Here is a 14326-nt window from a genome sequence, read left to right as displayed (position 1 = left end):
AAAATAATAAAAAAATTAAAATATTTTTTATTAATTTAAAAATTATTATTATATTTTTTTAAAAAAAAATAAAGAGCATTGATTGGTGCCTCTCAACTCCCCTTGGAAGAGGAACACCGGAGGAGAGAATCAAATCGGTGCTCTCCAATGAGGAGTTTTTTATTTTTAATTAATAAAATAATAATAAAATTATATAATTATAATTATAAAAATTAATAAAAGTAAAATTATATTTTTATTTTTGTCGCATTAGCAAGTTGATGAAAATATTAACAATTGATGAACGTATTTAACGAAAAATAATTTTTTGAAGTTAGATGTCTATTTCAAAAACTAATGTATTTTCGTATAATTTCAAATAAAACTTAAAAAATCAGAATATTTTACCTTTAAAATTTTATTAGTGTATTTTTATTATTCAGGAAAATATTTGTATTTTTATTTTCTAGGATGGAATCAATCAAATTTTCTGATCATTTGCAGTCTCTTGGAAATAGATAAAAAATTTTCATTTTGCAAGAGGCATGAGCCAGGCCCAGGAGCATATGTTATCCTTTGAAGGTTAGTTGTACAAATTGGGTTGTCTTCCAACTGCGAAGGGAGGGGACTTTCCCTTACCAATCTTGCTAACTTAGCTACCGACCCAAGTATCATATCAAACACTTCTGCCACTTGTGAACCTTCCATTGGTCGGAAATCAAGATGATGGCCTCCACTTTCCAAAATTATTCCTTTTTATTTGCTTTATACTCCTTTCTCTTTCCTTTTCTCTTTTGTTCTAAGTGTTTAAAAAAATTCATGATCTATATCAATTTACAAAAATTGTTACACTCCACGTGAAAACTTTGTAATTTATTTTTTAAAAAAATTAAAAAAATAAATGAAAATTGAAGTAAAAAAGGAAAAACAAAAAATAATAGAGAGTTTGATGTGTAAAAAACTTTCATTTATTATTTTGTTCTTTAATTTCTCTTTGTTATTTTATTTTATATAAAAGAATTAATTATTTTGTTGAGATTTTTTCTTAAAAATATTTTGATTTCAATATTTATCAAAATATTTTTTGATAGATAAAAATATTTTTAAATATGAATATTCTTGTGACTATTTTTACTTAAAGCTGTAGACAATCATAGCCAACTTGGCTTTGCCATATTTACCCATTTCTTTATTTTTTCCTTTCTTTTCTCTGTCTATTTACTCCAGAAAAGAAAAAGTTTTCAAAGCCTTTTAGCCTCAACAGCTACATGGATCTTTGAGGCTATCTCTCTCTCTAATATACTGCGAAACAAGGAAAAGATTTCTGGGGATTTTGGGAAATCTTTTCTTCGGCAAACTCTTTTTTGGTTAATAAAAAGAAAAAAGATGGGAACAGGGGAAGTTTCAAATTCCGGTTCTTGGAATCAAAATGTGAGCAATAACAATGAAGTCGATGTGATTTTGAATGTCTATGATCTCACTCCTCTCAATAATTACTCTTACTGGGTTGGTTTCGGGATTTTCCACTCCGGTATTGAAGGTTTGTTCCCTTTTCTCAATTCTTTTTTTTTCTTTTTGGTTTTTGTCGTGCCTTTTTTTTTTCTTATGTTTTTAAGATTTGGGCATTGGTTATTTTAGCTTTTTATTGCTTCAAAATCGTGGATTCATGTTCCCCTGGTGGAAAACGGATATTGGTTTGCTGATTTTGTTTTAAATCACTTTTTTGTGATTATCTCCATTATGTAGTTGAGGATAAATTTTTATTTGGGTTTTTCTTTAGGAAAGAAAGATTTTTGTGGGGAGGAATTTGGAATATAAAAATGGTATGAATTATGGAGAAAATGAGATCTTTTTATGCTACTTCGGTCTTTGTGTTAACTAATGAATTCATCAGTTCGAGCAAAAAAAAACACTAATGAATTCATCATCGGTTTTTAAAGTAGTTTTGTTTGTGTGTTTTCTTTTGAAAATTTGTTTGCTTTAAGAAAATGGATCACATTTCTATGAGCTGGAGTAATAGAACAAGCAACTTGGTGTGAAGATGTTTCTTTATGGACCTGATGGTGAAAAATTTTGTATGCTAAATTTTTGGCATGCATGAGGCCATGATTTTCTATATTGAAAGATTTGGTACTTCATTTTTGAAAATTTTTTAATCGGGTTTTAATATGTTAACATGAAGTTGTAACAGCTTTACTTTTGTCCATAAAGTTCTTCAGTTTCTGTTTCAAGTATATGTCATTTAGATTAGATGTAGATAAATTGTGTGAAGGACTCGAGTTCCCGTAGTTGGATTTAAGATTGGGCATTTCTAGTTAGTTGGCATGATTAAAGTGCAGCACATCTCAAAGAAATTGTAGCATGCTTGAAACAAAACAGCATGATGCTAAATACATTTTGGCCATAAGTCTTTTCAACTTGAAATCAAGTTGTTTAGGCTATAGGGAGAAATGAACAGCATTTTTGCAAAATGACATGAACTTTAGTTCTTATTTCGGTAATCCCTTTTTTTTTAATCTAGGAAGCTGAAGTATCTGTCTCAATATTTATGAACAGTTCATGGTAAAGAGTATGGGTTTGGGGCCCATGATTTTCCAGTTAGTGGAGTTTTTGAAGTGGAGCCAAAGAGCTGCCCTGGTTTTATCTATCGATGTTCCATCTCGTTGGGACGTACAAACATGTCTTTCTCTGAATTTAGAGCATTTATTGAGAGTGTAGCTTCTGAGTATCATGGAGATACCTACCACCTTATCTCCAAGAACTGTAACCACTTTACAGATGACATGTCACATAGATTGACAGGCAAAAATATCCCTGGATGGGTTAACCGGCTGGCTCGGCTAGGTATGTTGATCCTTCCAGTCGTTTTATCTAATTCTCTATATGCATTTGCATATGTAGCTATTTGTGCTTATATCATTGTATCTTTGCCTTGTCATATATTGCTTTTAAAGAATTGTCCATGACATTAGATGCTATCAATGCCTTGCTCTTCCTTTCATCATGTCATAGCTTTGATCTTTTTTGGAGGAGCCCTCAAAAATTGGCAATGTGTAGCTACTTTTGTTTGGTATGTTTGAACAAGGCAGGATGAGATGGAAGTTGAACCCTGGTCCTTGACCCTCCATTGGAGGGAAAACAACCTCTAGGCCAAGCATAGAATGTTATGTAGTCTATATTTGGCATTTTTCCAAGAAAAGAAAAACACATTGGATATTGTTAAGTTAAGTTCATTATATGTCAAAAACGTAGGTGCTCTATGCAGCTGTCTGCTTCCTGAAAACCTTCAAGTAACGACAGTGAAGCAGTTGCCTGAATACCACGACATAGGTATGCTTTCTATTTCTTGTGTCTTGTTTTTGTATATTTGAACCTGCCATTTACTCTACTTGAAATACTCCTTGTGATAACGACACTCATATTTGAGATTTTCTTCTGCTTCTTTTGGTTGCTTGTTTGCAGAAGATGGAACTGAATCTCTCTCAACTGCCACCCCCCGCAATTCAACAGAAATTGATGATACAGAGCAAGAGAAGCATTTGCTGTCACCAAAAGATGGCAATTTGGATGTAGCATTTGTTAAAGAAGCCCAAAAGTGAATGCAAGATAACCTTAGAAGTGGGGTTTCTATGGCAGCCTTCATCAAGAATACTTGCTTTGAAGGGAAGAACCAAATTGGAAGCAGAAGTGAAGAGCTTGCATGCATGACTTTCATTTGAATGTTGTAATTTTTTTCCCATATTCTTTCTAATTTTTTTGATGTCTTCATTTTTTATCCTGTTTATTTATTTAAGCAGAAGAATTTCGAACTAGAAAAATAGTTTGTGATTGATGCTTCGTATGAGTGGTTACATGGAACTTTTGGAAGCCAAATAGCATTGCAGATGATTTATTGTCATCTTTCTGACAGAAAGTTAAACATCTCAGAACCATACAAAGTCGGAGTTTTGAAAGAAGATAGTAACTGGCAGGCTCTTGACACTTCCAGCTGCAATTTTAAGCAGTCGAAATAAAAGGATAGGTCATAGAACAAGATTAGGGTGCTCGGAATTTGGAATGAGGTTCTTCAACAGTTAAAATTATTACTAGAGTAAGAGTTGGGTGGACTCGAAAAGCATTGTCAACATCAAGCCAACCGTTATGCAATGAGATTCAACCATATTGAGGGCAAATGCAGGAGAGGTGTGACAAACCACATTCAGTTCCCTTCCTTGTTTATACTGCAGTTTAGAAGCTCCAATGCTCAACTAATGGATTTCCAGCGAACGGGTTCCACATTCTATACACACAATCAGTTAATGGTACTTGACCACACAAGATGCAAGTAACCGACTTCCAGCAGATAACTGGAGATTGGAAGAGTGGGAGTATGTTAATTATCTCCTAACATAGCTTGGAAAGATAATTGTACTTTCAAGTAACAAAGAAAACGCTCCTCCATGCTTGTCGATAACAGGAGCTTAACACATCTATAATTCTTCACAACACCATGGAATCAGAAAACCGTGAGTCCTTTTCTTACAATGAATATAGAGGAATATTATCGAGCAAAGCATAAAATTTACAATCCAGATTGCATTCCGAATAATAAAATTCCAAACTGCATGTTGACGGTCAAATCGGTACATATTCTCATGATTCATCACACGGTTCTAGAAAGGTCTAAGGCCAATGAAGCAAGATCAATCACAAGAGAAATAACAAGGTATGCAAATTATCACTATACCCAGAACCAGAACAATTTTGCTCAATTTTGTTTTCTAGCAACTCGTAAATAATTTCTCCCCACCATTTCGCTTGCTCCAAATAATGCAAAACATCCTTATGTGGATCGACCCTCAAGGCCCAGTTTTGAAGTTAACCAAGCACAGACCTCTTCCATCTCCTCAGGGATTGTATGGTGCCCAAGCCTACATTGTTGAACAAAGACTCCGTTTAATTTTAGATTATCAGATATATTAGAAACAAGAAGTTTTTTTAGACTGTCAAGACCCATACCCATTGTAGGATTTGAAAGTTGTGTCCTCAAATCCATTTGAACTCAATGCTCGAGAGGATTTCTCACCGAATTTATATGGAACCACATCATCACCTGCAACCAAGCATGTAGTATATTTTATACATAGTTCAAAGGAACATTACCAATAACCTTACTACAAGTAAAATATGAGTAAAACTGAATTTTGTAAAGTGATGGCAGCTGCCATTACCAAATGTTTGAAAAATGAGTTTTGGCTTCAATAATGACAATATCTCACTTGAGAGTCTGAGAAACTTGACCTTTTGAGTCCTTGTAACAACTCAGTGACCAAAAGCGATGTTCAATTGGGTCAGAGTTGTTGTCTAGGATGCATAGACATTTTTCAGTGGGCTATTTTCTTCTCTACGTAAACTACACAAGAAATTACTCTTGATTACTTCTGACAACCCAAATAAATCAATAGGGCCCTCATATTACATCAAATGTATACAAATTAGCTAACAAGAGGAATTATGTACGTGTGAATTACATTGCCAGGACCACTACTCATCACAATTTCCTTGATCCCCAAAAAAGCAGTAATTTTAGATGTTATGCCAGTACTTTAATGTTAATCCCCTTAAATAGTAGTCTAATCAGGTAGAACAGGTGTTTGTTTTCAAGTTATAAAAAACTAACTCAGGTTGACACTAAAAATTTGGCCAGTCAAACTCCTCAACTAGCAGAGATTACTTTGTTTTAATACCATCTTGCCATATCCTGCTGCCACTTGCTAATCAAAATACATGGTGCTAATGATTGTGGCACCACTTCTGTGCCAGAAATATAAGCTAAAGCCAATAATATGACACATCTCTGACAAAATGACTGTGCATAAACCCATGACAATTTGTATACTGAAGGTGATCATAAATACCTTTGCCATGGCATAGCAAAATGGGCAAGTGTCTAGCACGTGTTACAGCTTCACCCTGTGCTTCTATTTTGTCTTTCAAAGTCCTGGAAAAGAAAGGAATTTATAACTACAAACTGGACAAAAAAAAGGGAGGGGGGGCGGGGGTGGGGAGAGAGAATATCAAGTGCATATGGAAAAGGTGCCAATGTAGGAAACCAACTTTGAACATGGAAGCCATCCACTAAGTGCTACAACTGCATTTAAATTGGCAGGATACGGATTGCCATTTCCATATTTTCCATGAGTAAAACAGGTTGCAGAGTATAGGGAGGTAGCTGCACCCATACTGAAGCCTCCAACACCAAGTTTAACTGTGATCGAAAAAAGCACAGTTACAATGATGTCAAAGCCAATGACGATATACAAAAGATTGAAAACTAAGATGAATGCAACATTGCATCTGTCGTAAGCCAAACTAATCAACCAACAAATTACTTAGAAATAAAGCAATGCTAAAATTGTACTCACTTTTTACAGACATTTATTGGAATGACAGGGTAAATAAACAAAATTGTAAAATAGGACACAGTTATCAAGATAAATAAAAACATAGAAGGAGAACACTCTAAGAGAAGCTACCAGTGCTTATGTACATCCAGCAAAAATCTGCCACAAATAATATGTATCTTTGCCCTACCAGCTCATATATAAGAACCAGAAAAGGAAACTAAAAGACACAATAAATCTAGTGACTTCCAAAACCAGCACCAACCCTTCTCATGTATGGTTTATGGCCAAAAGGAAAAAAAAAAAAGAATATTGTTCACATTCGGTAGCCATGAGAAATAAAATTAGAAAATAGAAATCTTGCAGAAGGTAAGACTATTGAATGCAATGTGAAGCTTTCTTACTCATGAATTCTCAAATATCAAACAAAATATAAGTGTCTACAGGGCATTGAAACCTAAATATTCAGATGAGAAATGGAAACACTGCCTAAATAGAAAAAAAAAATTCTAGCATCATAAAACCTCATAAATTGGCAAGAGGAAACATACTGTCAGCAGGCTCTGTTGACAACAAATTTGCAACATGTGCTGCAGCAGCATCCAAACCCTCTATATCATCAGGAGCATCTTCTGAAAGGTCTCCCACATCAAACCCTGTTGTGTGTCACATTAGAATTCAACAATTTGATTAGCATTTTCTAAGCACTATCATCAAAGTCAAAGGTTGAAGAGAATGAAACTTATTTTGTTTCCTTCATATGGGAATGCATCATTACAGAATTTTAAGAAACATACTTACAAGCAGTTGATGGAAAGCCACCAAATACAGTTATTGGTTGAGTAGGGGCAGTTGGGCATATCCATTTAATCTGTACCATAATATCATCAGAACATGGAAAATGATGCAGTTCTCAAGAAAAATGAATTCATCGGTTTATAGTTAGAATATATTCTCCTAAACATTTTTGGCTCCAATTGATCATCCTTACATTTGGAAGGGGGAGGGTCTCCAAGAGCTGGGACCAGCTGCCAAACAAGATGAAAACATAAATCAGGATGAATCTTTGCAAAGATATTTCAAGAATATCACGAACCTTTTGCCTTATATTTGAGGTTGTTAATCACAAAGATAGGACACCTCATAGGAGGGGATAACTAAGATTCCAAGTGGCACCATATATTTTATTGGATGGAAAGCCATGCTGAAAACATATATTAAGCTTGGGAGATATGAAAGCATGAAGATGCAGTTAATTCCAATTTGAAGACTAAACCACTAGAAAAGTCAACCAGAAATATTGTTACTATTGGCTTAACTAGTAGTTTTGTGCGAGCCTTAGCAACAAAGTAGCAGCAATTCAAGACCAAAGTGTAAAACGTACGCATAAAAGAGGTTCTTTTGCAAGCAAAAATTAATTCCTACTACTTATTTAAACATCAACAACATCAGTGGTATGCTACAAGAAAAAAGATTGCATAGAGAAAGAGAGGGTTCTACTCAGTTCATAATGCCAACAACTTTCCCCCTGTATACAGTAAAAACAGTACATCCATGTCATTAATACACAGGGTATTACTAAACTGACAGAAAGGTAACACCTGAAAGATTCTGATAGAAAATTTAATATAACATTTTGAAGGTATCTTACTTCCTCACTACAAAATAATAATCAATACAAATATTTTCATAGGGCCAAATGTCTTCCGGAATCACTCAAAGAAGGAGGAATAGCAAGACACAAAGATGTTGAAAAAATATCAAACTCTTGGCACCTAAAGTTAACCAGCACAATCAGCCAAACAAGAAAGAAAAAAGTAAAAGGTGTAAGCAATGAAAAGAACTGCCACTAACAAAAGCTGAAAAAGTCTAACACCAGCTATCAGTATTTTCCTTAAAAGATCTGTTGAATTGTCGAGGGAAGGGAAAAATTAGAAATGATAATTCAACATAAATAGAATGCACTAAATAAAATATACATGATATTTCTTCCTTTAGTAATTTGACAATTTAAGAGAGATGAGGAATCTAAATTTTAAATTGTTCTCTTTTTCTCAGAGAAAATAACTGATATTATTGAGAAAATCATCTTAAATTTATGAAAAAAAAAGGAATAAGAAGCTTAGAAGCAATCCAAGGTTTAATTTACCTTGAACCATTATCACCAAGGCCATGTAGCCAAACTATGGTCACTTGGTGTCTACCTTTGGGCCTGACCACATAGGTTCTTCCAAACTCAAGTGCTCTTCTAACAGTTCTACCACCTGAAGAAATTTGTTGCAGTAGAGTTCAAGTGCCAACAGTTAAAACTAAAAACAAGGAGGAACAACAAGCTCATGAATTTATATATATTTAAAAACTAAGTCGCTCTATATACCAATCCACTATACACTGAAGAACCAATTGATCAAGTGCCAAAAGAACAATAAAAAAATTTATGCAAACTTGGTAGTGAGCTCTCATCATAGAGATTACCAAACTATAGTAAGATAGAGAAAAGCAGATACACTGACCAGGGCCAACAGAAGGACCTGTAAAGCTCATATTAGCCCACCGGAAACTAGCACTGACCAAAACCCGCCTACTGCACTAGAAGAAGGCAGCACTGATCCTGCAATGAAGAAAGACCCAGATCTACATTTAACATCAAAAGTCATTTCTACAATGTAGTTCCCTTTCACTACACTGATACATAAATTCTTATGACTAATGCCAAGTGGTCTTGTCAGCAGCATTTCAGCTGAATCCGAAATCAAAATCCACTTTCAACATTTTCCAAAAATAAAAAAGGTACATTGCAATAAATTCATCGGGAAAAAGACTTTTTTATGTAATAAAAATTACAAATCTTTCAAAACCCTTAATAAAAATGGGACTTTAACTCTAGATAAATGATATTCATTGGATACAATGGAAAAGAACAAAAAAGCTTGGACGAAAATTCACAGGAGAATGAGAAAAAGAAAACCCCAGATGAGCAACTTTTAAAGTCAACTGTTTTTGAGGATTAACAGGTCGCAAAGACCTGCAAATTGAACTCCAAGAAATTCTACAAAAAGAAAAAAAATTAAAAAAGCATAAACCGGGGAGAAGAAGAGATCAAAAAGGGCAATGGGATTTTAGGGTTGTAGGCATTTTACCTTTTCCAGTGATACGTCGACTGGATGGCGAGAGTCTTCTAACCCCTAAGACTTAAGACACAAAAATCTCTTCGTCTTTCTTTTTTTCCCCTAAAGGCGGAATTTTGTTTTTCCCTTTTTTTTTTTTCTCTGATAATTCTCTTGCGTTTGTCGGAAACGATCCAAGGTGCGGTACGCCCTTCGCTATTCACAGAAATTTGTCGGTCCAATGATGCCATAAACTCTAGATGTTTGACACGTGGCTATTTTCAGGAAAAGCCCTCTGTTTAGCCTTGTTGCAAGCATCTGCTTAGACAATAGGAATATATTTTAATCTTTTTGTAATATTAATATATGCACAGAAGTAATAAATATTTTATTGATAATTAAGTCAAATTTATTAAACGCAAAATAAAAATGATCTAATAAAACTATTATTTGAATATTAACTCAATCACATATTTATTTTATATTATATATATAAGGTACTAGTACACATAATGCACTCAAATTAAAGAAAAAAAACTCTAATAGTTATAGAAGTGACATATATCATTACAGTTAATAATTTTTTCTTATTTTTTATGAATATAATATGAATTATTGGCAAAAAGAAAATAAGAAATACTTGAGATATCCAATTCTTTGTTTAACCAGTAATGCAAACTTCGCGTTGGTCTCTTATAAACTCATGAAAGGGCAGGAAAGAAACTAAGTGGGTTGAATACTTGTTTTCTAATGTTATCTTCCTCAGTGATAATCTTATTGATTCTTTAGCTCGAGCAACTTGACCAAGTAAACATACTATTTCAACATTATCTGCAGTTTCAGGTCAACATTCAATGTTCTGCAAACAAAGGGTATTTAAGAACCAAATGCAAGGGAAAAGTTCCCCAAGGGCGGCCAGGGCCAGTCTCAATGACTCCATTTTTCCGCCGCCATCTTCTCCTTGTAGACACAGGGTTGAATGTTATGTTAGATCAAACATTAGTAGTATTCTTTTCTGTTTTTGTTCTGGAATTGCTACAGAGACAAAGATATGAAATCATTAGAAAGAATAAATCACATGTATATAACACTATAGAGCCATCATCCAGGAGGATCATGACTGAGAAATCGAGTAAAACCTTGTTACACATTCAGCATTTTGCTGAAGATTAGCTATGGTGAGAAAGGAGGAAGGAAAAGAAGATCTAATACTGTTGATCTCTTCAAAAATCTTTTTTTTTTTTTTACAGATTTCTCTTATAGGTGGAACTATTTGCCAAAAACAAAAAAGGTGAATCTCTAGCTGAATCAAACTATGGTACTAATTAGAGGGAGTTACCGTCCAGATAGCACAGACATTGCAAATGAGGACGAAGATGAGCTAGGAAGGTTGCAGTCCACGTGTGATCCCATGACACCAATTCTTGGCCTGTCATGACAAGAAGAATCCTCTTCATCTATGGATAGCAAATCGACGACAAGCATTTGTGTTTCTGGGGGTTCATCTACTGGCACACGCCCTTCAAGCATCTCAACCACTTGTGCCATGCTAGGCCTTAGTTTCGCCTGCTCTTGTATGCACCACAAAGCTACATAAACCATTCTTTTTACTTGCCTCTCATCTATACCTCCTGCTTCAACTAGCCTCTGATCAACAGCTTCCATTAGGTTTCCTTCCCTTAGTTTGTCCCTCACAATTTTAGGAAAGTACTGCCATTTCCTTTGAGACCTATCAGTTCCATTTTCAATCACGCTAACATTTCTTCGGCCTCCAATCATCTCCAGAAGAACCATTCCATAGCTATAGATATCAGACTTCTCTGAAACTCCACGCTCCAAGAGCCATTCCGGGGCCAAGTAACCTCTGGTCCCCCTGATTGTTGTAATGACCCTGCTCTCATCTTTTCCGATCAACTTTGAAAGACCAAAATCTGCCACAATTGCTCTAAAATTCTCATCAACAAGTATATTTTCTGGCTTGACATCAAGGTGTAGTATCCTTGACCGACAATCATGATGTAGGTAAGAGAGTGCCTTAGCCACATCAATGGCAACTCTGTACCTTAAGTCCCATGACAAGCAACCTCCAGGACGACTTCTGGTTTCCCTTCTGGAGAAGATCCAACAATCCAATGAACCATTTGGGATGAATTCATAAACAAGGAATCTAGGCCCTCCAGGAAGACGGCTATACCCCATAAGGCGCACAAGATTCACATGTTGCACACTTGCAATTGCAGCAACTTCAGACTTAAATTCCTTCTCCCCATGCTCCTCACCTTCAATTCGCTTCACAGCAACAGAGGTGCCATCACTTAGGATGCCTTTGAATACTGAAGCAGAAGCACCTTGGCCCAGCAGCGCTCGGAAATTATCTGTTGCATCCTCAAGCTCTTTGTGCCTAAACTTTATTGGAACACCAGCTACCTTTCTGAGAAAACTATACTCTATTCGAAGCTCTCGACCTTCTGATACCAGTTGCTTCTCTAACAATTTCCTTCTGCGATGATAGCGCCCTCTAATTACAAGACACACAAATACTGCAAGGATTACTGCAATATCTGCCCCCGCAATGAGGAAGAAAGCTCTGGAAAGTTTCAATGATACGCGAGCAACGATGATAAAAATGATGAGGCTGATGATAATTGTAACAGCTAGTATATTTGCTTTCTTGTCCTCCATTAGAGCTTTATCATTGTTTTCCGGTAAGCGGGGATGCAAAACATTCTCGATCTTTTGGCTTTCGTTGGTTCCTTATGTGGAGAAGAGAAACCATTGTTAACTTCCCTGAGAGGAAGTAGCATTCATTTAAATATTTAATTCCAAAGATTAAAAACTGTTTTCTATCTTTAGATTAGCCAAATGTTGAATCATGGGGCTGTGATTATTTTATATCTGCATCAAAAGAAACAACCACGAAGTTCACCTAATTTTCCTTTTATTTTGTCCCTTTAATGTTAGGGGTGTTGTTGACTTTTAAAGATTTTAAATGGTCAAAGGTTTGGTTCATGCTGCTGATGCAAGTTTTGTCTGATGACCAAGTCATTTGTCACTTTTTGTGTTTTATTTACATGCAGTCCTTTCACCATTAAATACAGTAATTAAGAACATTTTAATCCCTGTTTACTCTTCTTTTTTGGATAATCATCTTTTGGCTTTGTCAAATTAAGCAGCAGCTGATACTGCTTTTGACTCTGGTTCTTCTGCTATAGCCACTTACCAACTCTATCTAACTGGAAGGCAAAAATTTCTCTCCTAGTTCCCTCCATAATAACAAAAGCTCAAACAATGAACAAAAACAAAAACAAAAAATAAACAAAGGGAAAGGATAAGAAATAATAAAGCTGCACTTGGAGGATTCTCTTTCTACATTTCACTTCTGCTATAGTGTATTGTTTTCATTGGAGTAGGAATTTATTCAGAACACATGACAAAGTCATTAACTCCCTGTAAATTTGAACCATTCAATAACTCTTGATTCAGGAAACTAAGTCAAGACAACATATAGATTAATATAGAAATAATCGAAACCTAGGTTGTTTTCACCTTCGTAAGACTATAGCATCGAATCTACAACTTAATTTTAAATAATGCTTGAGAGTGGAAAATCAGAAGAATGAGATTACTTCTGGCCTGGTGAAAGCAAGACCAAGTCCCCAGTTCATAAAATTTCATATACAAATGGAAGTGAATGAGGCCGGTGCTGGTGGAGGGTCATAGATCTATGACATGATGAGGAACAGGCCATTCACCTGAGGTTGGAAAAAACTCATGATTTTGATATATATAATTAACTAATTCATGTTAATTCACAGTTAAAAGTGGGGTTTTTTCTGTTTAGAAAAATGAGAAGGGCCCAAAAAGGTCCTAAGACTACCATATAGTAACAAACAAATAGAACTTTCTCAATACAATGCTCTGTGTCATCACACAGAATTGCTGCAGGCTGTTTATAAAGCTCCCAAATGTTAAGGTATCATGGCAAAATGACACCAAAGTTAAACATGGTCAACAGGGGAGGAGCCTCCTTACCCCAAAATTTTAAAAAGTTTTACCTATTATATAATTTTTTTAAAATTTTTTAATAAATTTTTTTAATAATTTTTATTTAATAATTAATACAAATAAAGAATAATAAAATAATTTCATATACTTGACTCAATTTTAAAGATTTTTTTTATTTTTTCTTTTAATTTATATTATTTTTATTTTTATTCTAATTTTTCATATTTTCTAAATCTCTATAAATTTTTTTTCATAAATTTTTACAAACCATCAATCATATTTTTTTCTTTTTTATTATGTCATATNCAATCATATTTTTTTTATTATGTCATATGTGGATTCTATTTTCTACTTGTCATGTTTTTCTTTTTTCTGTTATGTGAATTTTATTTTTTATGATTTTAATCTTTAGAAATAAATAAATCATTATGTAATTCTCAAATATAAATTACAATATTGTACTGTTGCTTAGAATTTCATCAATATATTATTTTTTATTTAGAATAACTAATCTATTCTAGCATGTATGTTGAAAACTTTAAGTAATAAGGATAGACATACAAATTGATAGAATGAAATAATTGTATTTTTTCAATACAATTTTATTTATTATTTATTTTTAATGGCTCTCAAAATAATTTTTTATTTAATGATTAGTTTTATTCTTCAAACTATTTTGATAAAATTAGAGTTATTATGGTTAGCATATTGCTAGTTAATCTCAACAAATAAATTCTAAACTAATATGTTAAGCTTATCAAATTTTAAAAAAAATAAAAGTGAGTCTACTAATTCAAATTCGTTAAATTTTAATATAAATCTAAACCTATCATAAAATATATTATGTCTTAA

The 14326-nt window shown here is 34.0% G+C and overlaps 3 protein-coding genes across 3 annotated transcripts; 1 reads left to right on the top strand and 2 right to left on the bottom strand.

The window, feature by feature from the left end:
- On the top strand, window positions 1138–3888 carry LOC18588708 (deSI-like protein At4g17486). Its single transcript, XM_007013291.2, has 4 exons — window positions 1138–1519; window positions 2536–2823; window positions 3232–3309; window positions 3442–3888. The coding sequence occupies exons 1-4, from the start codon at window positions 1366–1368 to the stop codon at window positions 3576–3578; spliced, it is 657 nt and encodes a 218-aa protein (XP_007013353.2). The 5' UTR covers window positions 1138–1365; the 3' UTR covers window positions 3579–3888.
- Window positions 4472–9666, bottom strand: LOC18588707 (acyl-protein thioesterase 2). The gene is made up of 10 exons (XM_007013289.2): window positions 9503–9666; window positions 8876–8973; window positions 8512–8626; window positions 7354–7390; window positions 7164–7233; window positions 6914–7018; window positions 6076–6226; window positions 5877–5959; window positions 4978–5071; window positions 4472–4889 (listed from the first exon to the last, which is right to left on the bottom strand). Exons 2-10 carry the CDS (start codon window positions 8904–8906, stop codon window positions 4802–4804), a joined length of 774 nt encoding a protein of 257 aa, XP_007013351.1. The 5' UTR covers window positions 8907–8973; window positions 9503–9666; the 3' UTR covers window positions 4472–4801.
- LOC18588706 (probable receptor-like protein kinase At5g20050) lies at window positions 10433–12297 on the bottom strand. The gene is made up of 2 exons (XM_018126753.1): window positions 10809–12297; window positions 10433–10504 (listed from the first exon to the last, which is right to left on the bottom strand). Exons 1-2 carry the CDS (start codon window positions 12149–12151, stop codon window positions 10462–10464), a joined length of 1386 nt encoding a protein of 461 aa, XP_017982242.1. The 5' UTR covers window positions 12152–12297; the 3' UTR covers window positions 10433–10461.

The sequence above is a fragment of the Theobroma cacao genome, chromosome 9 (assembly GCF_000208745.1).
Source record: "Theobroma cacao cultivar B97-61/B2 chromosome 9, Criollo_cocoa_genome_V2, whole genome shotgun sequence".
In the NCBI taxonomy this organism is placed as follows: domain Eukaryota; kingdom Viridiplantae; phylum Streptophyta; class Magnoliopsida; order Malvales; family Malvaceae; genus Theobroma; species Theobroma cacao.
The sequence above is the reverse complement of the archived record's forward strand: the minus strand, read 5'-3'. Positions and strand labels throughout refer to the sequence as shown.

What these genes read in the sequence shown, in the direction of transcription:
- LOC18588708 (XM_007013291.2), top strand. Translation starts at nt 1,366, where the DNA reads ATGGGAACAGGGGAAGTTTCAAATTCCGGTTCTTGGAATCAAAATGTG. An exon ending in TTTCCACTCCGGTATTGAAG is followed by an intron (nt 1,520 to 2,535) that starts GTTTGTTCCCTT and finishes ATTTATGAACAG; the next exon opens with TTCATGGTAAAGAGTATGGG. An exon ending in TAACCGGCTGGCTCGGCTAG is followed by an intron (nt 2,824 to 3,231) that starts GTATGTTGATCC and finishes TCAAAAACGTAG; the next exon opens with GTGCTCTATGCAGCTGTCTG.
- LOC18588707 (XM_007013289.2), bottom strand. Translation starts at nt 8,906, where the DNA reads ATGAGCTTTACAGGTCCTTCTGTTGGCCCTG. An exon ending in AGGTCCTTCTGTTGGCCCTG is followed by an intron (nt 8,627 to 8,875) that starts GTCAGTGTATCT and finishes AAATTTCTTCAG; the next exon opens with GTGGTAGAACTGTTAGAAGA. An exon ending in TTTGCTATGCCATGGCAAAG is followed by an intron (nt 5,072 to 5,876) that starts GTATTTATGATC and finishes GCTTGGTTGCAG; the next exon opens with GTGATGATGTGGTTCCATAT.
- LOC18588706 (XM_018126753.1), bottom strand. Translation starts at nt 12,151, where the DNA reads ATGGAGGACAAGAAAGCAAATATACTAGCTGTTACAATTATCATCAGC. An exon ending in ATGTCTGTGCTATCTGGACG is followed by an intron (nt 10,505 to 10,808) that starts GTAACTCCCTCT and finishes TTGTCTCTGTAG; the next exon opens with CAATTCCAGAACAAAAACAG.